Consider the following 27333-nt stretch of genomic DNA (forward strand, 5'->3'; position numbering starts at 1 on the left):
GTTTAAAACACGTGTTAGCATTCGTCATGGAAGAATTAAATAAGAGAGAAGTCAAAAGACTGCACAGATATGGATTATAGTTGGAGGACATATATAACCTATATAAAGTTAGAGAACTGGACATAATTGAGCTTTGTATGGCTCCATTTGTCACATTTCTATAGGTTCTTAGAACTTTGCTGTAATGCTTTGACTGTCCTTTTCCATTATGGTAGTGAAACTTGTTGTATTCACAGAACTGAACTACATATAAGTTTTACTTTCATACTTCACAGTGTCAGCTTTCTTTTGACAGCAAATTACTTACTTACACCCCCCCCCCCGCCCCAAATGTGTCAATATATTTTGTTATAATCTAGAAATAAAATTCAGATACCAGCAGAAGTTAATACATACATATATATATATATATATATATATATATATATATATGCTTGTAAAGTGCTGCAATTTGCAGTATTTTTAAAAATAAAACTTGATGTAAAAGGTGAAAGACTTGGCAGTAATAAACCACCACAACTGTAGATAAGTATGGGGGCTCACTCATATATAATTTTGCATTATGATCAAGTGCTTGACTACATATACCTTGTGATTTCTATTGTGCTCTTAAGTGGCCAATATGAAGGATCCCAGTGACGTACGGTGGCAGACTCTGTTTAAGCGTGGATGAGCTGCTCATGAACATTTAAAGGGGTTGTGCGCTGCCCTGCAGTTCGGAGCTCCGCTCACAGCGTCCGGAAGTTCATTACTCCGAATGCTGTGTGCAGGCTTCCGTGTTCGCGGCCGCTGGGCGTGACGTCGTGCCCGTCCCCTTCGTGACGTCTCGCCCGCCCCCTCGTGACGTCACACCCGCCCCCTCTACCAAAGTCTATGGGAAGGGGGCGTGACAGCGGTTACGCCCCCTTCCCATAGACTTTCGTTGAGGGGGCGGGCGAGATGTCACAAGGGGGCGGGCGAGACGTCACGAAGGGGCCGGGCGTGACATCACACCCGGCGGCTGCGAACACGGAAGCCCGCACACAGCGTTTGGAGTAATGAACTTCCGGACGCTGTGAGCGGAGCTCCGAACTGCAGGACAGTGCACAACCCCTTTAAGCTTCGTATACATTGTGTTTGGACTAAAGTTGCCTTTTCTTCTTATTCCTAGATTTGCCATTTTCCATCAAACAGTCTTGGCTTACTGTGCTCTGCACTTGTTCATGCAGTTTTGAAAAAAGCAGAACATTCTGCCAATTAGGAGGCCCAGCTTCACATAAAAATTCACAAGCGTTTGCCTTGATAGAAGTTAGGTCAGTAACTGTAACCACTTTCTTAATGTAATATTGCCAAAACTGAGTTTATCAGAGACTCTGTGGAGCCTCTTGTCATAATTCCGAGCATTTCTCCGCTGTTTGCTTAGGAATATGTTTTATTGCACTTCTTAAACTTGTAACTGTTAAAGGCTCTATACTTCAATGGTTTCTACAGATTTATGAAGGTATTCTTGCAACATAGCTTTGAATGTGCTCTTCGTTTGCGGTCTACATTATATCGGAATTCTGACCTGGATCTTTGAATTTGGGATTGAGGTTGTAAGATCAGCTTGTTTTTGTTTACACTTCCATTTTTTATATAAATGGACATGCTGTGTATGTAGCGGTCAGTATATAGTGTGCATTTCTATAAACTGATAGTGATTAAACTATAAAGCCTGCATAATGGCTTCTGTGGCTCCCACGATAAGATTTTGGCATGATGTCAAGTAAACTCTAGAGCACTTTTATCACCAACTTCATAATTCTGTAGAACCCCATTTAATGGAAGGTAGAATGTATTAAAGAACCAGCAAACCTAGAATACTAGTTGGCTTATATAAAGAGCTACTAATAAATTCTAGTACATTGAAAAAGTCATTTATTAGAAATTGTAATACACAAAAAAAATTCTAACCGGTCATATTCAAAGTTCATCTAGTAGTAATCAAGTGTCACATAATCTTTAAAGGGAATCTTACAGCAGTTTTGATCCCTCGAACTGCTGACGGTACTATGTGGAGAATAGGGTAAGCAGTTAAAACACACATTGCAAGTGCTTAGAAGGCACATCCTTCAGTATTAGTGCCCAGAGCCCTGTGCATTGAGTGCTTCCTAAGCCTCCCCTTCTGAGCTGTGACAATCTAGTGTCCAAACAGGAGACCACTGAAGCTAAGGGCTTAAAAAGAAAAAAAGGGGGGGGGGGGCTGGGGAAGCACTAATTTCCCAGAGTTCTGGACACCTATAATTGAGGATCCGCCTCCTGGGCACTTGTGATAGCAGTACCTGGGATGCTGGAAAATGTTTTCTTCTTGGCCATGCAACCTGCATGACTGGGTTTTCAGCTATGTTTTAACTCTCTTTGGCCTTCATTTAAGTAGCAATACCAATTTATAGACACACACGCTGTACCACAAGCTGTAGTATGAAGGCCAGTGATGCATGTTATGATCAGATCTTGGAAAACCTTTGAAGATCTTGAAATAATCTTTATTTGAAGATACTCAATAGGATAAAAAAAACATTGTGAACTGTTGTATTTGCAGTCATTTTTTGGCCACAGAAACAGGTCAAAGTAGAGCCTACAGCAATGTGATGTTTGATATTGGTATAAATGTGTAGGTGTTGTCTAAGGTGTGGTGAGGTTTGACATTTATTCTGGTTCTCAGCCATTTGCAGCATAAGCTGATTGTTTGTTGCCAGCCCTAAATGCCTTGTTAACAGAGGCCAGTAGTTCATACTTGTTTTGCAAAGTCTTGTTAGGAGATTTCTTATTTATATTCTAATCATGTTAGTAGCTCTTTAATAAGAATGTATTATAGGTGTATTGGTCCTTTTTTTTTTTTTTTTTTTTTTAACAGCAAGTAAATGGCAGAGAATACCGTACTTTAATATATTTTTTTCTTTTTGGCAAATTGCAATAGCTATAAAAGACATGCAGCCGTTTTAACTATAGTTTGCTTTCAAATGACTCATTTTATTATTTACAGCATGATGCATTTGAGTTATTGGTTAATTTTAAGCTCATAGATTTTCATACCCCATGATATTTATTTTGTATTAAACTGCAATTATTTTTCTTCAAATTGTGAAATCACTGTCTTCACCTCCTTAAGATGCAATAATTTGTCCAATGAATGGGATTTGGCTTGGAAGTAGGGCAAAAAGATTGAAATATTGATTTTGGCTCTCAAATGAACCATCTCCACATTCTGAAGCTGATGCCAGAAGCTGTTCTTCTGTCCCTACTCCCTTTTCCATTACTGCATGTTTTTCCGGCTTAAGCAAATGCTTCACTCGGCTTCTTTTGTATGACACATTTTTCTTTTGCTTCTTAAATGATTTGTGCCTTTCTTGAATAGTGTATGTTCAATTGTAAGAAAAATTTTGCTAGTATGGCAAAATTTATTTTGTGTATATTGCATTCACATTTTCCTATTTCCCCCCAATAGACCATATGCAAAATATTTTGCACTGCTAACAATAATGTACGTTATGTTAAATTTCTCATATTTTATTCTTATGATAAACTTATTTTTTGTTTTGTTTTCCCAGTCTGTTGGCAGTGGCAGAGTTAATAAAATGTTTAGAGGTTTCCTTAGCAAACTGACCGGATTTCACCAAATTCCCAATAAAACTTTTACAATGGCTTAATGGGCTATATTTACTACATGTCCACAAATGTTATGTTGTCAAATTTTAAACTGTTTTAAATTTAGTTTTTTGGGGAAGTTTTATTTTATTGCAGCAATCAAGATTTTAGTAAATTAAAAATTCAACTATCATTTAAGAAAATGTAACAGTACGTGAATAATTCAAGAGGTGTCCACCAACCAAGATTATGCAGCCTTTCAGCAATAGAAATATAGTAGAAATTAGGGAAAGTGCTTAATAAAACGTATCTTTTAATCAAATAAGACAAAAACAATTTCAGCACTAAAATGTCAGTGAGGATGAAAACACCTGGGGCTCTGAGTAATGAACCTGATAAGGTAGGGACAAATAACAAATCTCACACCACCTGTCCCTATGTGTTTTGGTCTTATCATCAAAGTAGCCTCATCAGGGGAAACAAAAATTTAGGATGCATATGGAATTACTTTATAGCATACACCAGTATAATACAGTGACCCCCCCCGACCTACGATGGCCCCGACATATGATGAAATCGACATACGATGGCCTCTCAGAGGCCATCGCATGTCGATGTCAGCATCGACATACGATGCTTTTTTATGTCGGGGCCATCCCATTAAGTGCTATACGGCAGCGCCAAATGCTTAAGCTGCTGCCGGAGAGCAGCTTAATGTTCCCCGTGTGGTGCGGTAAGTATTACTTACCCCTCCAAGATGCTCCGGGGTGCCCTCCGGGTCCAGCGCTGGTCTTCCGGTGTCTTCTCGGCCCTCTCCGATGACGTCAATACGCTGCTGCGCACGCCATCCAATAGGAATGGCGTACGCAGCGGCGTAATGACGTCGCTACGCAGGCCCAGTAAGGCCTTGCAGAAGACAGAAGAGGACCGGAGAAGACAGCGGAGGACCGGAGAAGACCAAGAGAGCCCAGCGGAGGCCCGGGATCACCATCGAGAGCGGCGGGGACACCATCTCGAGCGGTGGGGACAGGTGAGTACAGCTTCCTATACTTTACATTGCACGAATCCCTCAACATACGATGGATTCGACAAACGATGGCTCGTTTGGAACGAATTACCATCGTATGTTGAGGGACCACTGTAGATGCAAGAACGAATAAAACACATAACTCCTATATATACACCCTGTTCAAACTTATTATGAAAATTATATTTTTCTCATTTACCTAAATAATTGATGTAAATAACAGTCAGCATAATTCTCATGTTATCAACTATTAAGAGTACAATTCAAATTTTATTGAACAAACCTCTTTATGATAACAGTATTTTTTGTAAACATAAAAAACTTACGATGCACTGTTCCAAATTATTATGCACAGTAAGTTTCAAAACACTTTATAGTTTGTAAAGAACTTAAAATTGTCATTTGTTGTGTTTGCAGCATATTTACTGAAATCAAAAGCTATTTCAATCAAACTTTTAACAACATTTTAACTTTTTAAACATTTGAACTGGTCACATTACATTTTAACATAGGACCCCTTATTTGATAGTGGCTTCAAAGTCTTGCATCCATTGAACTTGTGAGTTTTTGGACAGTTTCTGCTTGAATTTGTTTGCAAGATGTCAGAATAGCCTCCCAGAGCTGCTGTTTGTATGTAAACTGCCTCCCACCCTCATAGATCTTTTGCTTGAGGATGCTCCAAAGGTTCTCAATAGGATTGAGGTCAGGGGAGGTTGGAGGCCACACCATGATTTTCTCTCCTTTGAACCCCATAGCAGCCATTGATGCCAAGGTATTTTTGCTGCATGAGATGGTGCATTTTCATGCATGAAGATGATTTTATTCCTCCTGTACCAGGGAAGAAAGTGGTCAGTCAGAAACTCCACATACTTTGCAGAGGTCATCATTACACCTTTGGGGATACTAAAGGGGCTGACCAGCTCTCTTCCCATGATTCCGGACCAAAAGATGACTCCATTACCGCCTTGTGATGTCGCATCCTTGTTGGAACAGGGTGACAGGGTGGCCATCCACCAACCATCCACTACTCCATCCATCTGGACCATCCAGAGTTGCACGGCACTCATCAGTGAACAGGACTGTTTGAAAATGAGTCTTCATGTATTTTTCTGCCCAATGCAGCCGTTTCTGCTTGTGAGCATTAGTTAGTGGGGGCTGAATAGAAGGTTTATGCACAGTTGCAAGGCTCTGGAAGACGATACACCTTGATGTCCGTGGGACTCCAGAGGCACCAACAGCTTCAAATATCTGTTTGTGGCTATGTAATGGTATTTTATCAGCTGCTCTCTTGATCCGATGCATGGATCTGGCTGAAATCTTCCTCAATGTGCCTTTATCTGCACGAACCCCTTTGTGCTCTGAATCAGAAACAAATCTCTTAACCCCTTAAGGACCAAGCCCATTTTCACCTTAAGGACCAGAGCATTTTTTGCGCATCTGACCACTGTCATTTTAAGCATTAATAACTCTGGGATGCTTTTACTTATGAATTTGATTCCGAGATTGTTTTTTCGTGGCATATTCTACTTTAACATAGTAGTAAATTTTTGTCGATACTTGCATCATTTCTTGGTGAAAAATTTCATGAAAAATGTTACAATTTTGCATTTTTTTTTACTTTGAAGCTCTCTGCTTGTAAGTAAAATAGACATACCAAATAAATTATATATTGATTCACATATACAATATATCTACTTTATGTTTGCATCATAAAGTTGACATGTTTTTACTTTTGGAAGACAACAGAGGGCTTCAACTCAGCAGCAATTTTCCAATTTTTCACAAAATTTTCAAAATCTGAATTTTTCAGGGACCAGTTCAGTTTTGAAGTGGATTTCAGGGGCCTTCATATTAGAAATACCCCATAAATGACCCCATTATAAGAACTACACGCCTCAAAGTATTCAAAATGACATTTAGTAAGTGTGTTAACCCTTTAGGTGTTTCACAGGAATAGCTGCAAAGTGAAGGAGAAAATTTAAAATCTTAAAGTTTTACACTCGCATGTTCTTGTAGACCCAGTTTTTGAATTTTTACAAGGGGTAAAAGGAGATAAATCCCCCAAAAAAGTTTGTAACCCAATCTCTCTTGAGTAAGGAAATACATCATGTGTAGGTAAAATGTTCTGCGGGCGCAGTAGAGGGCTCAGAAGGGAAGGAGCGACAATGGGATTTTGGAGAGTGAGTTTTTCTGAAATGGGTTTTGGGGGGCATGTCACCTTCAGGAAGCCCCTATGGTACCAGAACAGCAAAAAAACAAAAAAAAAACATGGCATACTATATTGGAAACTACACCCCTCAAGGAACGTAACAAGGGGTACAGTGAGACTTAACACCCCACAGGTGTATGACTTTTCGTTAAAGTTGAATGTGTAAATAATTTTTTTTTTCTTTAAAATGCTGTTTTTTCCCCAAATTTTACATTTTTACATGGGGTAATAGGAGAAAATGCCCCCCAAAATTTGTAAGCCCATCTTTTCTGAGTATAGAAATACCCCATGTGTGGACATCAAGTGCACTGCGGGCGCACTACAATTCTCAGAAGAGAAGGAGACACATTTGGCTTTTGGAAAGCATATTTTGCTGAAATGGTTTTGGGGGGCATTTCGCATTTAGGAAGCTCCTATGGTGCCAGAACAGCAAAAAAAAAAAAAAAAAACACATGGCATACTATTTTGGAAAGTACACCCCTCAAGGAACATAACAAGGGGTATAGTGAGCCTTAACACCCCACAGGTGTTTGACGACTTTTCGTTAAAATCGGATGTGTAAATGATTTTTTTTCACTAAAATGCTGGCTTTCCTCCATATTTTACATTTTTACAAGGAGTAATAGGAGAAAATGCCCCCAAAAATTTGAAACCCCCATATCTTCTGAGTATGGAAATACCCCATATGTGGTAAAGTGCTCTGCGGGCAAACTATAATGCTCAGAAGACAAGGAGCACCATTGAGCTTTTGGAGAGAGAATTTGGTTGGAATAGAAGTCGGGTGCAGTGAGCATTTACACCCCACTGGGGTTTGACAGATCTTTGGAACACTGGGCTGTGGAAAAAATTTTTTTTCATTTTCACAGACAACTGTTCCAAAAATCTGTCAGACACCTGTGGGGGTAAATGCTCACTGTACCCCTTATTACATTACGAGAGGGGTGTAGTTTCCAAAATGGGATCACATGTGGGGGAGGGGGGGACACATTGGCCCTCATTTAATATTGCAAACCCGACATGTTTTGTCGGGTTGTGCGCCAGATTCTGTTGCATTGCACCAGATTCTGTCACATTGCGCCAGAAATTCTGTCTGCGCCAGATTTTGCGCCAGAATTAAAAAACCCGGACTTACACTCCATTTTGCTAAGAAAACCCTAAAAAGGGGCGTGCCTGCAGGGAAAAGGGGACGGGTCTCCAAAAAGGGGCGTGTCCCCGACATTTTCACAAAAAAACAACATATTTACTAAGGTTGCCACATAACATCTGGTGGATTTCAGATGAGGAAAACCCTACAGATCAGAGCATGTGTAAAAAATAAAGCAAAGTGTAGGGAGAGTGGAAACTGTTGGGAAACCTTAGTAAATACCATGGAAAATAAATTGTAGGGAATTAAAACCCACAAAGAAACCTACACTCCACTCTTAGTAAATAAGGGCCATTGGGCAAAAGCCCAATGGTGCTCCTTCTCTTCTGAGCATTGTAGTTTGCTTCCAGAGCACTTTACATCCACATATAGGGTATTTTCATACACTTTCCTATTTTCCCTTGTGAAAATGAAAAATTTTGGGTAACACCAGCATTTTTGTGAAAAATTTTTTTTTTCATTTTCACATCCAAATTTTATGAAAATTCATTAAACACCTGTGGGGTGTTAAGGCTCACTATACCCCTTGTTACTTTCCATGGGGGGTGTAGTTTCCGAAATGTGGGTATTTATTGTTTTGCATTTGTCAGAACCACTGTAATATCAGCCACCCCTGTGCAAATCACCAATTTAGACCTCAAATGTACATGCTGCGCTCTCACTTCTGAGCCATGTTGTGCACATATGGGGTATTTCCATACTGCCTCAGGACCCCCCCCATGGGTTTGCACAAGGTGCCTGCTGAATGATTTCAGAAGGATTCCCAGTCTGGTCCCTGCCCAGCGCCCTTGGACCTTAAGTTCCAAGATGTCAGGGCGTAGATAGTCCCCTATGGGGACATAAAAAGTGTAAAAAAAAAAGTTGAAAAATGTAAAAATAAAAAGTAAAAAAAAGTGAAAAATCCCCTCCCCCAATAAAAATGAAAATTGTCAGTTTTTCCCATTTTACCCCCAAAAAGCTTAATTTTTTTTAAATAAACATATTTGGTATCGCCGTGTACGTAAATGTCCGAACTATCAAAATATAATGTTAATGATCCCGTACGGTGAATGGCGTAAACGTAAAAAATTTAAAAAGTCCACAAATCCTGCTTTTTTGTCACATTTTATTAAAAATTTTTTTTATAAAAAATCTAAAAGTTTTATATAAGCAAATGTGGTATCTAAAAAATAGTACAGATGACGGCGCAAAAAAATTAGCCCTCATACCGCCCTATATACGGAAAAATGAAAAAGTTATAGGTGGTCAAAATAGGGCGATTTTAGATTACTGATTTTGTACAAAAAGTTTTTGATTTTTTTTTAAGCGGTATAAAAATATAAAAGTATCTAACCATGGGTATCATTTTAATCGCAATGACCCACAGAATAAAGAACACCTATCATTTTTACCGTAAATTATACAGTGTGAAAACAAAACCCTCCAAAATATGCAAAATGTTGGTTTTCATTAAAATTTCCTCCCTAAAAATTTTTTGGGGGGGTTCGCCGTACATTTTATGATAAAATGAGAGGTTTCATTACAAAGTACAATTGGTCACGCAAAAAAACAAGCCCTTATATGGGTCTGTACATGGAAATATAAAGGAGTTATGGATTTTAGAAGGCGAGGAGGAAAAAAACTAAAGCGCAAAAATAAAATTGGCCTGGTCCTTGAGGTGAAAATGGGCTTTGTCATTAAGGGGTTAAGTTTTCGTGTCTAATGTTTTCATACCTTGTCCAAGGCATTGAACTATTTCACTCTTTTCGGCAGCAGAGAGATGCTTTTTCTTCCCCATATTGCTTGAAAATGGAGTTCTGCTTAATAATGTGGAACATCCACCTTTACTAGTTTTTCCTTAAATTGTGCTCACCTGACAATCTAATTATCACAGGTGTCCAAGATTGTTTTCAGTGATCAAAAGAGCCCTGAGACACAATGCCATCCATGAGTTAAACTGAAAAGCAAAATATTTAATGTTTGTGAAACGTAAATAGAATTTGCATAATAATTTGGAACAGGGTGTAATGATTCAAATAACCATAAACAACAAAGTTTACTTGTATATGTATAGAGATGACCAGTGAACGCCATCCAGACCAACCCGTGGGTTACTTGTATATGTATAGAGATGACCAGTGAACGCCATCCAGACCAACCCGTGGGTCAGCTTATGGCATACAGTAACGGCTCCCGCAGTGCACCCGCATTGGCAGGGGGCTGCGCATTTGTGCCGGCCTGCTTAGCACATATCGTGGTATGTGCTAAGAAGGCCAGCACAATTGCATGGCCCCCTGCCAATGCAGGTGCACATTCACTGTTGATCTGGATGGCGCTCACTACCCATCTCTATGCATATACAAGTACACTTTGTAATGTATGGATATTTTAATCATTATATAATATTTCTACTACATTTCAGAAAATGTGCAGACAGGAAGAATCTACTGTAAATTTACCATACACTTTATTAGACTTTATTCTCCTGTTTGGGTAAATCCAACAGATCTAGTATATGTGCATCAGTATGTAGTTCTTCACAATTTGTTCTTTTTCGGAATCCATAACTCACAGTGAATATGAGAGAAAGCTGTTTCTTAAGATCTGCCCAAATGCTGAGTTGTGGAGGATCTGCCATCTTATAACTTAAAAAAATTCCAATGTTGGAATTACAAAAGCTTTTTTTTTACATCGTATTCAGCGTGAGAGCTGCTTTTTCGTAGACTTTCATTGGGCATGTTATTAGATTAAATAAAAATACATTTGTACTTTATTCCTATCTTACGGATGGATTTTGCTATTTATTTTACCCTTTTTGAACATAGCCTATGGAGGGTTTCAAATACAGCATTTTGCAATTACAGGTAAATTAATATTTGCTGTTTTTAGGATATGATGGGTATGATTTTTAGGATTCGGTATGGGTATGATTATCTAGGGCAGCTTCCTTAAGGTCTCCAAACACTTTAGTGAAAAGTTGGCCACACCTGTCGATTGTCTTATGTTTATAGTGGCCTCTAACTTTCCACTCGACAGATGATGTCGTGGTATGCAAAAATAAAAAATTGTACTCGCCTTCTTCTGATATGCCGCACCCCACCCCCTCTCGTGTCATTCCAATGATGCTGGTCCACACAACCAATCACTTCCTGCTTGTGTTTCGATACATAGGAAATGACCTCTTAGCTCATCACTAGCTGTAGCCATGAGCTGTCCCACCAGTGATTGGCTTAGTAGGCATTTTCTGTGTGTCACGACACAAACAAGAAGTGCTCAACAGAGGGGACCAGCACTGTGTAAACTGCACAAGCAGGGATTAGCAGCAGGTGAGTGAATTTATTATTGCTTTTTCATCCCACCTTTTGCACAAATGAATAAAAATTCTCCAGACAAAGCCCTTAAAGGGGCATTCCAAGCCAAAACTTTTTTTTTATATATATATATATATATATATATATATATATATATATATATCAACTGGCTCCGGAAAGTTAAACAGATTTGTAAATTACTTCTATTAAAAAATCTTAATCCTTCCAATAGTTATTAGCTTCTGAAGTTGAGTTGTTGTTTTCTGTCTAACTGCTCTCTGATGACTCACGTTCCGGGAGCTGTGCAGTTCCTATGGGGATATTCTCCCATCATACACAGCTCCCGGGACGTGACATCATCATTGAGCAGTTAGACAGAAAACTTCAGAAGCTAATAAGTATTGGAAGGATTAAGATTTTTTTAATAGAAGTAATTTACAAATCTGTTTAACTTTCCGGAGCCAGTTGACATATATAAAAAAAGGTTTTGCCTGGAATACCACTTTAAGACTTTGCTTTGGGAGGTAAGATAAAACTAGGCTGTGCTTGCCTTAAGGCAAGTAATCATCAACAGCACAACATAGTACTATCTCAAGATAGTATAACAGACTTTAACTATGTCCATGTGCATTTCACTGCCTGTATTATAGACACAACTTTATCATTTTAGACAGTACATGAACCGATTTAGGGATCTGTCTGATACCTCTCCGACAAAAGTCTGTGTAGCCCCTGTTTAAATTGGTGAAAAATGCATTGCTTATGAATTAAAAACCCATTGAGTATTTTGCTGCAATAGTAATGTTATTCCCAGTCATATAACTAATGACCACGCCGCTGTGCCAAGTGAATATAGCCCAGTGAGCAATGAAGTTAATTATTGTTTAATTGAAAATCTTTATATTTCCCAAATCCACATTAATGCAGTATATAAATAATAATAACCTACCTAAAACAAACCATGTGGGCACATTTGTGTCTGTAAATCTAATCATACCTCCCCTGCGTATAAACCAATAATATAAATAATTTCTAAGAAATACTTGTGAATGCCTCACAAATGGAATCTCTTTGTTTGAATTAATTCCAGATCCTGTTGTTTTAATTTATTTTTGTCATTTCCTATTAATATATCTATTCCCCTTATCATCTATTACTTTGACTGACAGGCTGGTCACCCTCCTTAACTTTGTTAACAAGCGGTGGTCCTGTTCCCCTGGCAGACAGGTCCACCCTTCTTCACCAAGCTGCTGCCCAGGGAAACGTCACTTTATTGTCAATGCTGCTTAATGAAGAAGGACTGGATATAAATAACTTATCTAAAGATGGCCATACTGCCTTGTATTCTGCTGCTGCTAATGGATATACAGGTATGAGTTGCTTTAGGTCATTATATTACCTAGATGTAATGATTAGTAACTACGGTATTAAGGTTCAAATACATAAAGACAGAAAGATATTGTAAGACATATGCATTTCCATGTTTTAAAAAGATTTGTTTGCAATAAAGTAAGGACCTTGTAGACTAGTAATTCCAAGCTCAGCTTTCTTTACATGCTGTTTCTTAAACTTAGTGTGTATTCAGTGTGGGGGGAATTTATCATTGTATTTAGAGCTGTTTTGTGTCTATTTTTTTGCGCAGAAATATGCGCAAGTGTTTTTTTGCGCAAATTCCCCAATTCTTCATCGCCTTGTTGGTTAAGTTTACCGTAGAGGATTTTCTACTGTAGAATCGAATTTACTAACTGCGTTTTTTTTTGCGCCCAAAAAATGCGCAAACAGCATTTTGTTGCGCAAATATACACCACCTCGGAGGACACGTACCAAAGTGTCTATTTTGGCACAGTAAGGACTGCTACTCCCATCATGGACAGACTCTGCCCATGATGGGAGTTGTAGTCCAGGGGCTGAGGTGCAGATCGCACCGGGTCATTCTGCAGAGACCCACTGCGATCCGCATTTATTAACTGTAAAAGCCGGCGGTACATGCGTCTACACTGCGCTGCTGCCGGTTCCTAATAACACTGTCATAATTCATAATCCCCGCCGCCGGGACATGGGAGCTCTGATTGGTGAAAAGATATTAATCAATCAGAGCTCCCGTCTCCCGGTGGGGATTATGAATTATAAGAACAGTGTATAGGAGCCGGCAGTGCAGTGTAGACGCATGTACCGCTGGCTTTTACAGTTAATAAATGCGGATCGCAGCGGGTCTCTGGAGAATGACCCGGTGCGATCTGCACCTCAGCCCCTGGACTACAACTCCCACCATGGATAGAGTCTGTCCGATGATGGGAGTAGTTGTAGTACCGCGGCGCTGCTGAGGGATGGCACTAGCACATCCCCCGGCTGCGGGACTTTTAGGACTACAACTCCCATCATGGACAGACTTTGCCACATTCTCCATTGACCCGCTGCGATCCGCATTTATTAACTGTAAAAGCCGGCGGCACATGCATCTACACTTCGCACCCCACCGGCTTCTATATACACTGTCATAATTCATAATCCCCGCCGCCGGGAGACGGGAGCTCTGATTGGTCAATAGCTATTCACCAATCAGAGCTCCCGTGTTCCGGCGGCGGGGATTATGAATTATGACAGCTGTATTTAGAAGTCGGCGGGGTGCGCAGTGTAGACTCATGTACCGCCGGCTTTTTAACTTAGATGCGGATCGCAGCAGATCATTCTCTGGAGATCTGCTGGGATCCGCATTTTTTAACTATACAATCCAGCGGTACATGCGTCTACACTGCGCTGTCCGTCGGCTTCTATATACACTGTCATAATTCATAATCCCTGCCGCCGGAACACGGGAGCTCTGATTGGTGAATAGCTATTGACCAATCAGAGCTCCCGTCTCCCGGCGGCAGGGATTATGAATTTTGTCAGCTGTATATAAAAGCCGGCGAGGTGCACAGTGTAGACACATGTACCACCGGCTTTTACAGTTAATAAATGCGGATTGCAGCGGGTCTCTACAGAATGACCCGGTGCGATCTGCACCTCAGCCCCTGGACTACAACTCCCATCATGGGCAGAGTCTTTCCATGATGAGAGTAGTACTTCTAAAAGTCCTGCACCCAGGGGATGTGCAAGTGCCATCCCTCAGCACAACTACTCCAGTCATAGGATAGACTCTGTCCCATGATAGGAGTAGTAGTCCAAGGGCAGAGGAACAGATCTCTGTTCACATTATGCGTTTTGCATAATGGGAACAGAGCCTTTCTGGCAGTGTGTTCCCAAACAGGGAGACTCCAGCTGTTGCTTAACTACAGCCTCCAAGATGGGAGTTTTAGTTTAGCAACAATTGGAGGCTCCCTGTTTAGGAACACGCTGCATTATGTGCACTCTTCCCAGGGGAGAGCGCAAAAAATGTACTAACCCATATTTCTTGTTTTTCTTTTATTCTCATTTCAGATACCTGAATGTGAAGGAGTACGTCAGATTCGGTGGACTGCGACGATGACCAGTGTTTTTTTATTTTATTTTAATAAAATGGTTAACGAGGGCTGTGGGGGAGTGTTGTTTTAAAAAAATTTTTTTTTTTCAATGTGTCAGTTTTTTTTTATAATGGAATTTTCAGGGTTAGTAGTGAAAGCGTCTTATAGACGGAATCCATTACTAAGCTGGGGCTTAGCGTTAGCCCCAAAATTAGCTAATGCTAATCTCTAATTATTACCCCGGTACCCACCGCCACAGGGGTGTCGGGTAGAGCTGGTACCAACAGGCCTGGAGTGTCAAAAATGGCGCTCCTGGGCCTAGGCGTTAACAGGCTGGCATTATTTAGGCTGGGGAGGGCCAGTAACAATGGTCCTCGCCCACCCTGGTAACGTCAGGCTGTTGCTGCTTGGTTGGTATCTGGCTGATACTGAAAATAGGGGGAACCCTATGTGTTTTTAATTTTATTTTTTTTATAAATAAATAAAAAAGTGTGTGGTTCCCTCATTTTTTCAGTATCAGCCAGGTACCAACGAAGCAGCAACAGCCTGACATTACCAGGGTGGGCGAGGACCATTGTTACTGGCCCTCCCCAGCCTAAATAATGCCAGCCTGTTACAGCCTAGGCCCAGGAGCACCATTTTTGATGCTCCGTGCCTGTTGGTACCTGCTCTTCCCGGAACCCCTGTGGCGGTGGGTACCGGAGTAATAATTGGGGGTTAGCGCTAGCTGATTTGGGGGCTAACGCTAAGCCCCGGCCTAATAATAGATTCTGTCTACAGGACGCCTTCCACTACTAACCCTGAAAATTCAATAATAAAAAACACAACACATTGAAAAAAAAATTATTAAAAAACACTCCCCCACAGCCCTCGTTAACCCTTTAATTGACATTTAAAAAAATGCTGTTCATCGTCGCAATCCACCAAATCTGACATAGTACTCCGCATTCACGTATCTAAATTTTGAAGAAAAAAAAACAACAAAAAGTTTAGTACATTTTTTTGTTTCCACACACCAGCAAAAATGCAAGAAAAACTGACAAAACCCAGGAAAAAGCTGGGCATTTTTGCTGATGGACAAAAAAACTCAATTGAATCCGACCTCAAAGCAATAGAACAAAATCTCTACGTCCACTTTTCTTGTGAGGTAGAGAAGGAGTGTACGGTAGAGCGAGGGGGGGTGCGTTTCTATATTTGCACAAGATTTATCAAAGGAGTTCACAACCTTTGTAAATTCTGAGCAAGAGTGTAAATTAGACAAGCAGTGTAAAGTGGTAGAACTGTGTCTACAATAGACAAATAATGATAAATCTCCCCTGTGTGTGTGTATATATATATATATATATTTATATATACACACACAGAATTATTTCACCTGGTTGGCGCAGAGTAGCCCAGTCCAACATTTGGAAAATTTGAAGGAGGACTCTGTTTACATCTAAGTCATTATTTCTGTGTATAGCAGAAACCATGATTCAGTGCAGGATCTGTCACATAACAAATGCCACCAGTGTCCATCTGACCCCATTGACTAATAATGGGGATTTCCATTGTTTTGAAAAGACATATAATGCTGCATGCTGAGCTATTCTTCTTTTAAATCTGATGGAATCTGCAATGGGGGTTCTGAATGGAGCCTCTGTAAAAGATGTGAATACAGCTTTAGATTTTGTATTTTTACTGTGTGTATATATATATATATATATATATATATATATATATATATAAAAACAAAACAAAAATATATATATATATTATTCATTAATTATTATGTTTATGCAATGTATTTATTATTCTAAAAATGTGTGCACACCTTGTTTATTGCATCCATTTTGCTCTACCCCCACAACACATCTCTTCGACTTTTCTTTAATGTTGCATTCTCATGCTCTATTTCTGTTCACTTGCAGACTGTGTAAAGTTGCTGCTGACGTCAGGAGCACAAGTAGATGCTACTGTTTCAAATGGCTTTACTGCCTTATGCACAGCAGCTGCTCAGGGACATACAAAGTAAGTAGGAGATTACTAGGCAAGTGTAACCATAATTTCCTACATAAATCTGGTTAAAATGTTCATGTGAGCTAAAGGGATTCGATGACAGAATTAAAACCTAAAGGGTGTTGTTGTTGAAGTATGCCAGCCAATTTCATGACTATAATTTAGGAAAGCAAATAAACATAGAGACATTTAGAAGTGCTTACATATATATGATATCGCTATAAACGTGTGTCTTAGGGGCACATATTTCAAGCTTTAGATTTTGATCCATCCCACCAACTGCCTTCGTGGTTGTTACTGTAGGCTTTGATTTATTGAGGGCAAATTAGGGCAAGTTCAGCAAACTAGGGGTTTTCATGGTGTTTTCAAATTGATATTTACTAAAACTCGCAGACCTAAATACTAAATAATAATAATAAATAAATAATAAATACTAAATAAAAAATAAATACTAAAACAGCATTATGTATATAAATGGCTAGTTAAATATAAATTCCACAATACATGATATATAACTACAAATTTTCTGGTAAAAGGAGTACTCCCCTCTGAAGTTATTATCCCCAATCCACAGGAGTGGGTATCACAAGCTGATCGGTGGGGTCTGACTGCTGGGACCCCCACCAAGAACAAAATTGTCTCCAGAATGAATGGAACGCTGGCAATGCACATCAGTTTGTTATTCATTTTTCAGTGGGAACACCTGTTTAAGACCTTTAGCATCTTTTCATGTATCAATCAAGTAATTTTAAGTAATGTATTTTGGTTTAAAGGGGTTGTCCATCAAAATATTTAATGTTTTAAAGGGGCAGGCTTGATAAAACATTAATAAAACATTAATATATCACCTCCCCAACTAGTGCCTTTGTAGACTCGCTGATCTTCACTTTCTAGTTCCATGTTGACACACAGAAATTGGAAGGATATTTTAGCTCAGCCAATCACTGGCTGGGGTAGGGGCCAAGAAATGGAGGTCAGTGGAGATCAGAATGGCAATTTCAGCAGTCAGCTAGAAACTGTAGTAAGGATATATAATCTCTTTGTACAAATTGTGACATCTTATCGTACTCACTGATTGTATTGTTATTTATGCTCTTAATAAATCCTTTTTTGAATTTGAAAAAAAAAATTGTGACATCTTATAAATGTATAAGCAAGATATGTCACATGTGTAATCTAAGTAATCTTTAGTTATTTTTTTTCCTTAGATGTGCAGAGGAATTACTTGCATACAATGCTGATATCCACTATACTGGTGGAGGACAAACCCCATTATATCTGGCTTGTAAAAATGGAAAGTGTGAAACTGTTAAACTTTTACTGGACTCTGGTGCCAATCGAAATATTTTGACAAATGTGGGTATAGACTACTCTAGAAATAGATTCATGAAATGTGTTTTTCTTTAAGGGGTGCTCCAGTGGAATACAACTTTTTTCAAATCAACTGGTGCCAGAAAGTTGAACAGATTTGTAAATGACTTCTATTTAAAATTCCAGTACTTATCAGCTGCTGTATGCTCCAAAGGAAGTTTTATAGTTCTCTTCAGTCTGACCACAGTGCTCTCTGCTTACACCTCTGTCCATGTCAGGAACTGTCCAGAGCATGTGGTTTGCTATGGGGATTTGCTCCTACTCAGGACAGTTCCTGACAGGAACAAAGGTGTCAGCCGAGAGCACTGTGGTCAGACTGAAAAGAAATTAAAAAAGAAAAAAAAATTCTCTTTAGTATACAGCAGCTGATAAGTACTGGAAGGATTTAGATATTTAACTAGAAGTAATTTACAAATCTGTTTAACTTTTTGGCACCAGTTGATTTAAAAAAAATAGTTTTACACTGGAGTACCCCTTTAACAGTAAAATACTGAGCCTTATGTTCAAATCACATTCGTATATCTGTAACCCGCAGTATGTTGAGCAATTCATCTACATGTCATTTTTAGGTTGCATTAAAAAGGCAATGCTAATACGTATGAACAAGGGTTGTCTTTATGAGAAATAATAATTAATAAGTAAATATGTATTTATGTATTGCTGACACGAGAATCTAAAAAAAAAAAGATAAATGACATGTTTTCTTTGCTACTTCTTTAGTAAGAGATTACCAAATAGTAAAGTATGTGCCCAAAAATGTTTCCTAATGCTCAGTTTCTATTTACCTTAAGGTTAGGATTAAACAAAAACATAATACACTCTGTATGTCTGGCTTTTTTTTTTTTGGGCTAAAATTGCTGCTGCCAGATGTTAATTGGGAGTCAATAGGGAAATATGAAACACCATGGTTGGTTTTAAGGCTCAGAGACAGTATTCCAAAATGAAAGGTATGGAATTTTTACATGCAATTTTTGGCATTTTCCCTGGCTTGCAAGCCTCAAATTGGCTGACAGCTGCCCATCAGTGGGTGAAAGGAATGGTTCCTTTTAAATATCAAGGACTATTGAGCAAGCACATAATGAAGAGGGCTAGTGCGCAGCATTCAGCAATTTCAATATTCATGAAGATATCTTCAGAACTGCTGCACAGAACTGCTGGAAGTAATACATTGTTCAGCATCTGTCGCTGAGTTATGCTAAGGAATATTTAAATTAGGCCACTTTTATACTTGTGCTCCTCCTATTTTTTTAAACTGACATAGTTCATATTTCTCTGATTATTTTTATAATAAGATACTCATTTAACTATTTTCCATTAATCTGATATCCATGTCTATTTTCCCCCTGAATGTATACTAATTGGATTGTGTTTTTTTTTTTTTTCTTTCCAATATGTTTATCAAAGATTTTCCATAGTTCTAAGAACATATGATCCTCCTTCGAGCGCCCTTGCTAGGAGAGAAATATGTTCATTCATTTCATAATACCATCATTTCATAATGGGAGCTGTAATTGCAATTATTAGCAGTTCTGAAAGCAACAAATCTAGTATAATCAAAAATATGTTTTCTAGTTTTAACAAATTCTTTATATAATGAAATGTTATACTATTTTTCTTTGTACTTTTCCATGATTTCTCACAATTTTCAAGATCTCTGTAGTAATTTGTGCCTAAGTTACAAGTATATTGTATTTTTTTTTCAAAAATTCTGATCATATGTGGTCCACTTTTGAAAGTTAAACTGGGATTTGTTGCAATTGTTTTGCAGAGTTGAACATCATTTATTACCTGCATTAAGCTCTGGCAATGTCTATATTGATTATAAGTAGTTCTTAGTAATATAATGTAGATTCAACCCTTTCTGCTTTTGTAGACTGGCTGGACACCAATTCATGCTGCAGCAGATTTAGGAAATACAGACTGTCTCAAGCTCCTCATGTATTATGGAAGTCAAAGTTATTGTGATTCCCATAATGAATTTGATGTTAGACTTTATGATTTAAAGAACAAGGACAAGAGTAATCTCGAACCTGTCATTTCCGCAACACTTATTAATAGGGCAGACAGTGAGGGATGGACAGCTGCACATGTTGCAGCATCAAAAGGTTTTAAGGTATGTTTTTTAAAAGTTTTTCTTTATTTGTATGGTGAGTAAGTTTAACTTTGTTAGATAATCTGGTTTATATGTGTGATCACTAACCCTAAAATCATGTATCCTTCCACCTAATTGTATTAATATTTATGCATAACTTCTACTTAAAAAATTTAGTTTTTTTTCAAACAGACCCTGGGACTCAGATGATCATGTTTCCTATTAATGAGAGAACCAAACTAGCGTGCATATTCTTATAGGTCAATGCAATGCTGTAGAAAAAAATATGCTGATTACCTCCTCTCCAGATGGAATGCTGCTTGCTTTCTCTGGTTCCACCTATTATGGTAGCTATGTTGCAAGTTAGTGCTTAAAGCAGTAATCCGGGCAAATACTTCTGTTCAGATTTACACAGTACTTCAGAAGTTGTGCCATTGGATAAGTTTTGGAGAATAATGGACAACGATAGGGAAGGACAAGTGGCAGTGAATAGTCATTATGGAGCATTATGAGAATTATAGTGTTCAGCAGTGTGTGCCAAGCTTCAGCAGTGTGTGCCAAACCTTCATCAGTTAGTGAGTGAAATCCAATGTTTTTTTTTGGGTGCCATAGGACAGAAAACCCATTTTTTTGTGCCATAGGACAGATAACCCATAACAGCATGTATGGAATATAAGATTCAACATTCTCTCCTCAAAGAGTCCCATGACAAAAGCCTCTCCAAAAGCCATCACCCTCTTATGTACTTATGAGAAAAAAGAACCCCGAAACAGCTGTCTGCAGATGAGTTACTCTAATTTTTGGATGATAATTACTTTGTATATTAAACAACCCTGCACTGGTTTGAAATCATGTTTTGAGATAATCAATCTCTGCTTCTGCCACAATGCTCTTAAGTTTCCCTACTCACTGGTCAATCTGCTGCCGTGCTTGTGAAACACAATCCATTCAGATACAGTGACGGACGGCCAGGGAGTATTGCAAATATGACATATGTGATTTGTTACCTCTTGTGCTACAGGAAGGGAGAGAGAGGAGTACAGCACAGCATCAACAGAATAATTATCATGTGCCTAAATGTAAGCCTTATTGTCTCAGGCAGTGATTTGCTAAACAGGCAAGCCTTGCTCCGATGCATTGTCATGGAAGCAGAAACAGGCAGTGAAGAACCAAAAGGAGTTGCAGTGGGCCCTGTGAGTTATTCTATTCATTCAGAAAAATAAAAATTAATTTAAAAAAAATTTGCCCTAATAGGTAAACATTTTTACTCATGATGCATCAATAAGACTGGGTCACATTAAAACACGAATACTAAAAATTTACATAAGCACTGATATTATTTTATTCCAAAAATTGCCTAATCCTGTGATCAGCCCCTAAAGTAGCCTGTTGCATGGATTTACAGTTCTTAGGGGAAGAAGGCTTGTTATCTTTAGCAGCTAAGCCTTTTTTCTTCATACAAGTTAATTATGTCCCCTCCGCTTAGACTTCTCTTCATAAGACTTAATTGCATTTAATTCTTTACATTTTCCTTATAACTAAGATCTTTTATGTCCCTTATCACTGTAATTGCTCTTCTCTGTCCCCTTTGTAAGCCCAAAGCATTCCTTCAATTAATTTGTGCCCAAAACTGAACATAAGTCTACATATTCCAGTCTCCATGCGCAATATTGATTTGCAAAGTGATAATATTTTGTCCCTGTCACGTGAGTCCATACCTATTAATACATGACAATATCCTGCTGGCCTTAGAAGCAGCTGGAATTGCATGTTGTAAATATAACAATATAGTGAATTCAGAGTTGAGATTAACCAGTAGTCATAGATTATGGCACAGTAGATTTAATAGGGTCTGCTGAGGCAGTGAGACTGTGAAGAGTGCTGCAGAACACCACCCGATATGGAGGAGAGGATGCCTCAGGCTTGGGACTGGTAGCAGGAAGTTAAAGGGGTATTCCATTAAAAAAACTTATTTTTTTCATATCAACCAGAAAGTCCCAGAAAGTTGAACAGATTTGTAAATTAATTCCAGTACTTCCAATACTTATTAGCTGCTGAAGTTGAGTTGTTCTTTGCTTACAGAACAGTGCTCTCTGCTTACAACTCTGTCTCAGGAACTGTCCAGAGTAGGAGCAAATCCCCATAGCAAACCTCTCCTGCTCTGAACAGTTTCTGAGACAGACAGGTGTCAGCAGAGAGCACTGTGGTTAGACAGAAAAGAACAACTCAACTTCAGCAGCTGATAAGTACTCGAAGGATTAAGATTTTTTAATAAAAGTAATTTACAAATCTGTTTAACTTTAAGGAGCTAGTTGATATAAAAAAAATGTTTTTTGCTGGAATACCCCTTTAACCCCTTAAGGACGCAGGGCATACCTGTACGCCCTGAGTACGCTCCCTTTTTATAACAACTTAACTGCTCCCGGCTAGCTCAGTGGGCTGTTCGGGACCGCCGTGGTGAAATTGCGGCATCCTGAACAGCTGTAGGACACGAGGAGGGTCACCTTACCTTCCTCCTGGTGTCCGATCGCCAAACGACTGCTCAGTGCCTGAGATCCAGGCATGAGCAGTCAAGCGGCAGAATCAGTGATCAATGTTATCATATGAGATAGCAAAGATCAATGTAAAAGATCAGTGTGTGCAGTGTTATAGCCCCCTATGGGGGGCTATAACATTGCAAAAAAAAAGTAAAAAATAAAGTTAAAGGGGTACTCTGGTGGAAAACTTTTTTTTTTTTTTTTTTTTTATCAACTGGTGCCAGAAAGTTAAACATATTTGTAAATTACTTCTGTTAAAAAATCGTAATCCTTCCTGTAGGGATCGACCGATTATCGGTATGGCCGATATTATCTGCCGATAATCACGATTTTGGGCATTATCGGTATCGGCAATTATCTTGCCGATAAGCAGATGATGACCCGCCCCCCGCACCCCCCCCCCACCGCACCGCGACTGCCACCCCCTCGACCCGCCGCACCGCCGACCCACCGCACACCCCACTGTGATGCTAGGCGGTATACCGGTATGGATTTTTTCCCATACCGCTATACCGGTCGGGCCCCTCCCCCACCCTCCCAGTCAATAAAAAAATTAAACTTACCCGTAATGGGGGTGGTCCGGGCCATCCATCCATCGTTCCTGTAGTGTCCGGGGGCGTTCCGGGTGGAGGGTGGTCCGGTCCGGGCTGTCCTTCTTCTCCCACGGTCTTCTTCTCCACTCCGGGCAGGCTCCGGCCTAGTACGCTGCATAGACGCCGCTACGCCGTGACGTCAGGTGCGTCGCTGCGCACGGGCGTCACTGCGCAGCGGCGTCTATGCAGCGTACTAGGCCGGAGCCTTCCCGGAGTGGAAAAGATGACCGCCGGAGAAGAAGGACAGCCCGGACCGGACCACCCTCCACCCGGAACGCCCCCGGACGCTACAGGAACGATGGATGGATGGCCCGGACCACCCTGACAGGTAGGGGAGAGAAGCGGGTGGTGGCGGCGGCGGCCTATGGCCCCGCAAAAGCCACTGCAGATCATAGATTTAAAGCGCCCGCTTTAAATCAATGATCTGCAGCGGTGTCGCAGGGGGTTAAATAGCCGATAAGTGATACCGGAATATCGGTATAAGTTATCGGCTATCGGCCCTAACCTGCACCGATTATCGGTATCGGTATCGGCCCTAAAAAAACGATATCGGTCGATCCCTACCTTCCAGTACTTATAAGCTGCTGAATACTACAGAGGAAATTATTTTCTTTTTGGAACATAGAGCTCTCTGCTGACATCACGAGCACAGTGCTCTCTGCTGACATCTCTGTCCATTTTAGGAACTGTCCAGAGCAGCATATGTTTGCTATGGGGATTTTCGCCTACTCTGGACAGTTCTTAAAATGGACAGAGGTGTCAGTAGAGAGCACTGTGCTTGTGATGTCAGCAGAGAGCTCTGTGTTCCAAAAAGAAAATAATTTCATCTGTAGTATTCAGCAGCTAATAAGTCCTGGAAGGATTAAGATTTTTTAATAGAAGTAATTTACAAATCTGTTTAACTTTCTGACACCAGTTGATTTAAAAAAATAAAAAGTTTTCCACCGGAGTACCCTTTTAATAAAGATCATTTAACCCCTGCCCTAATAAAAGTTTGAATACACAAACTGTGTAAATAAAAATAAACATATGTGGTATCGCCGCGTGCAGAAATGTCCGAATTATAAAAATATATTGTTAATTAAACCACACGTCAATGGCGTACGCGCAAAAAAAAATCCAAAAACCAAAATACCGTATTTTTGGTCACTTTTTATATCATGAATAAAAACCGATCAAAAAGTCTTATCAATTAAAAAATTGTACCGCTGAAAACTAAAGATCACAGGGCAAAAAATGAGCCCTCATACCACCAAAAAATAAAAAAGTTATAGGGGTCAGAAGACGACAATTTTAAACGTATACATTTTCCTGCATGTAATTATGATTTTTTTCCAGAAGTACAACAAAATCAAACCTATATAAGTAGGGTATCATTTTAATCGTATGGACCTACAGAATAAAGAGAAGGGGTCACTTTTACCGTAAATTTACTGCGTAGAAACGGAAGCCCCCAAAAGTTACGAAATGGCATTTTTCTTAAATTTTGTCACACAATGATTTTTTTTCCGTTTCGCCGTAGATTTTTGGGTAAAATGACTGATGTCATTACAAAGTAGAATTAGTGGCACAAAAAATAAGCCATCATATGGATTTTTAGGTGCAAAATTGAAAGGGTTATGATTTTTAAAAGGTAGGAGGAAAAAACGAAAGTGGAAAAATGCTCGGTCCTTAAGGGGTTAAGCTGAGGATAACGGAAGACCTGGTCTAAACCAGGGTTGCTAAGACAGGTGGGTGGAAGAAAAAGACAGGTGGGCAGCAAAAAAAAATTCACAGTTTGAGGAAAGAAAGGCGAGACCCAAAGAATTTGGCTGCACCATGGAAATGCTGAAGCCAATGGACTCCCTGCCCATTGTTGAGAGGAGATGGCTGGCAACAAGCAGATAATTGGCAAATGTGATGTCACCATATGTAAGGGGCTTCTGTGCAGTGAACTCAAGTCAGGCAGCATGTAGGGTAAAAATATCACTGGGGTAATGGTAACAGGTTTGGAAGCTCTCTCCTTTTTTTAGTCCCCTTCAAGGCATGGGTAGTGTTTTTTATATTTTCTTTTTTTGACTTCATATATAGAAGTAACATTTTTTTTAACTAAATTAGTTTGTAAGTCTCTGTGTACAGTGTTATTAGACTCTTGTAAATCTAGAGAGCCATTGCTGTGACCGGCTTAATAGGCTTAATCTAAAAAAAAGTAATTTTTATTTGTAGATCATTAAAGGAATAATGACTTCCTTAGAACTGTCTTTAACTTTAGCTTTTCCTTTGTCCTCACTGTACAGTTCTCTGCAGTTTATCTTATATCTCATGTTGAATGAGTAATAATTGTTAGTAGCACCACCCAAAGTGCTATTGTTTCAAAGCTTTTCAAGGTTTTTTTTCCCCCTAATTGCACGCTAAACGATTTTTCTTAGAAGTCTGAATTTTCCAAATGTTTGTCTTTCTTTCCTCCAGAAACGAGAAAGGCTACAAACAAAACACTACTCATCCCACCTAAGGTTTTTTCAAGGAATGGCTTTAGTGTACACTGTTGATACTTTAGGTAAAGGAAATTGTACACCAGAGGCTTACTACCCAATACTCTTATGCAGAGCATTATTATTTTAGAGTTGAGCAAGTCAAATATCTTTGTCATGCAAAATGTCATTAAAAGGAAAAAAAAATTGCATTTGTAATATAAAGTGCAGTATCTAGGACCAGATAATAGGAATAGTAAAACTGAAGTCAGACCACCACCACCACCTAGTTCCTCCCTGCTTGTTCTAGACTCAGAAACAAGATATGGTAGAGAAAACAATATTTCCCATACATCTTTATTACAATCTTTATTACAAATATAGCTTATTTTCTCTTCTGTATGTTTTTACATAAAGGGGAAATCAGCAGGAGAAATGGCGCCTGATGGCTTGGTCACCAGCTCCTGGCTCTCTTTTCCTGATGGATCTTCCTAGCTGATTTATGGCCGAACCCAAGGTCAACATCAGAATAACCTGTTGACAATATCTACATATGTCCAGATTACGTTTGGCTAGTTTTATGACAGAGCTGCTGTTGAAATGGTCCCCCTACCAAATTCCTGCAGAGGGCATTCTACCAGTCATGGATTCATACAATTCAAGAAAAATTATTACCACATTTTACCTTAGTAATAATAATTCCAGTTTGTGAAGGCACATTCCTATATAGACTCCAGAGATCTTTCTCTTATGGTGCTGCTATTTTTGTTCCTTATTGTAGCTGTATTTGACTGAGACTTATTAGAGCTGTATGAACCAGAGATTTTAACAGCAATACCTTCCTATTGAGATAACTCTTGAAAGTAGCTTGGTAGAAGATCTTGGTACAAAATCTTGAATGTAGTTGGAAGATAGTTTATTATTATTAAATTACAGCAAACTGGTCATGCAAGTTTTATTAGATATTAAAGGGGTACTCCGCTTCTCAGCACCTGGAACAAACTTTTCCGAACGCTGGAGCCAGCGCCGGGAGCTCGTGACATCATAGCCCCGCCCCCTCATTTGTTCCAAATGCTGAGCAGTGGAGTACCCCTTTAATATCTAATAAAACCTCTGAGACCCCATGCGATCAGAAGTTATTAAGCAGGGGAGCTGGCGGCATGCTACGCTCCCCTGGGATGTATCGTGTGTTTTTATTATGATTTTTAAATCCCCCGCGGGAGCCCTGAATGGCTGTTACCTAGGAGCCATTCAAGGCTCTCCGTGGGGTTTTTAAAATGAACATTGTGAGTGGCAGCTGGGGCTATATGTATATTAAAAACACTGTGGGGGGCAAAATATATAGCGCTGCAGGGGGGCAGACATATAGCCTATATATCTAGCCCACCTGCGCATTTATAATATGCCCCCCCGCAGCGCGTTAATAAAAATATGACCCCCGCCCACGCATTTATAAATATATACTTCCTGACAGCGCATTTATAATATGCCCCCCGCCGACGCATTTATAATGTACCCCCCACCAGTGCATTTATAATGTGCTCCCCGTCGGCGCATTTATATTGTGCCCCCT

At 39.5% G+C, this 27333-nt stretch overlaps 1 protein-coding gene across 1 annotated transcript in view; it reads left to right on the forward strand.

Moving 5' to 3' along the window:
- Positions 1-27333, forward strand: part of CTTNBP2 (cortactin binding protein 2) — a 181554-nt gene that overhangs the window by 94485 nt on the left and 59736 nt on the right. Inside the window, exons 5-8 of the mRNA XM_056573840.1 lie at positions 12446-12646; positions 16630-16729; positions 17926-18073; positions 19962-20201. Coding sequence (XP_056429815.1) covers positions 12446-12646; positions 16630-16729; positions 17926-18073; positions 19962-20201 — 689 coding nt within the window. The remainder of the gene's footprint in view (positions 1-12445; positions 12647-16629; positions 16730-17925; positions 18074-19961; positions 20202-27333) is intronic.

Source organism: Hyla sarda, chromosome 4 (assembly GCF_029499605.1).
Source record: "Hyla sarda isolate aHylSar1 chromosome 4, aHylSar1.hap1, whole genome shotgun sequence".
Taxonomy (NCBI): domain Eukaryota; kingdom Metazoa; phylum Chordata; class Amphibia; order Anura; family Hylidae; genus Hyla; species Hyla sarda.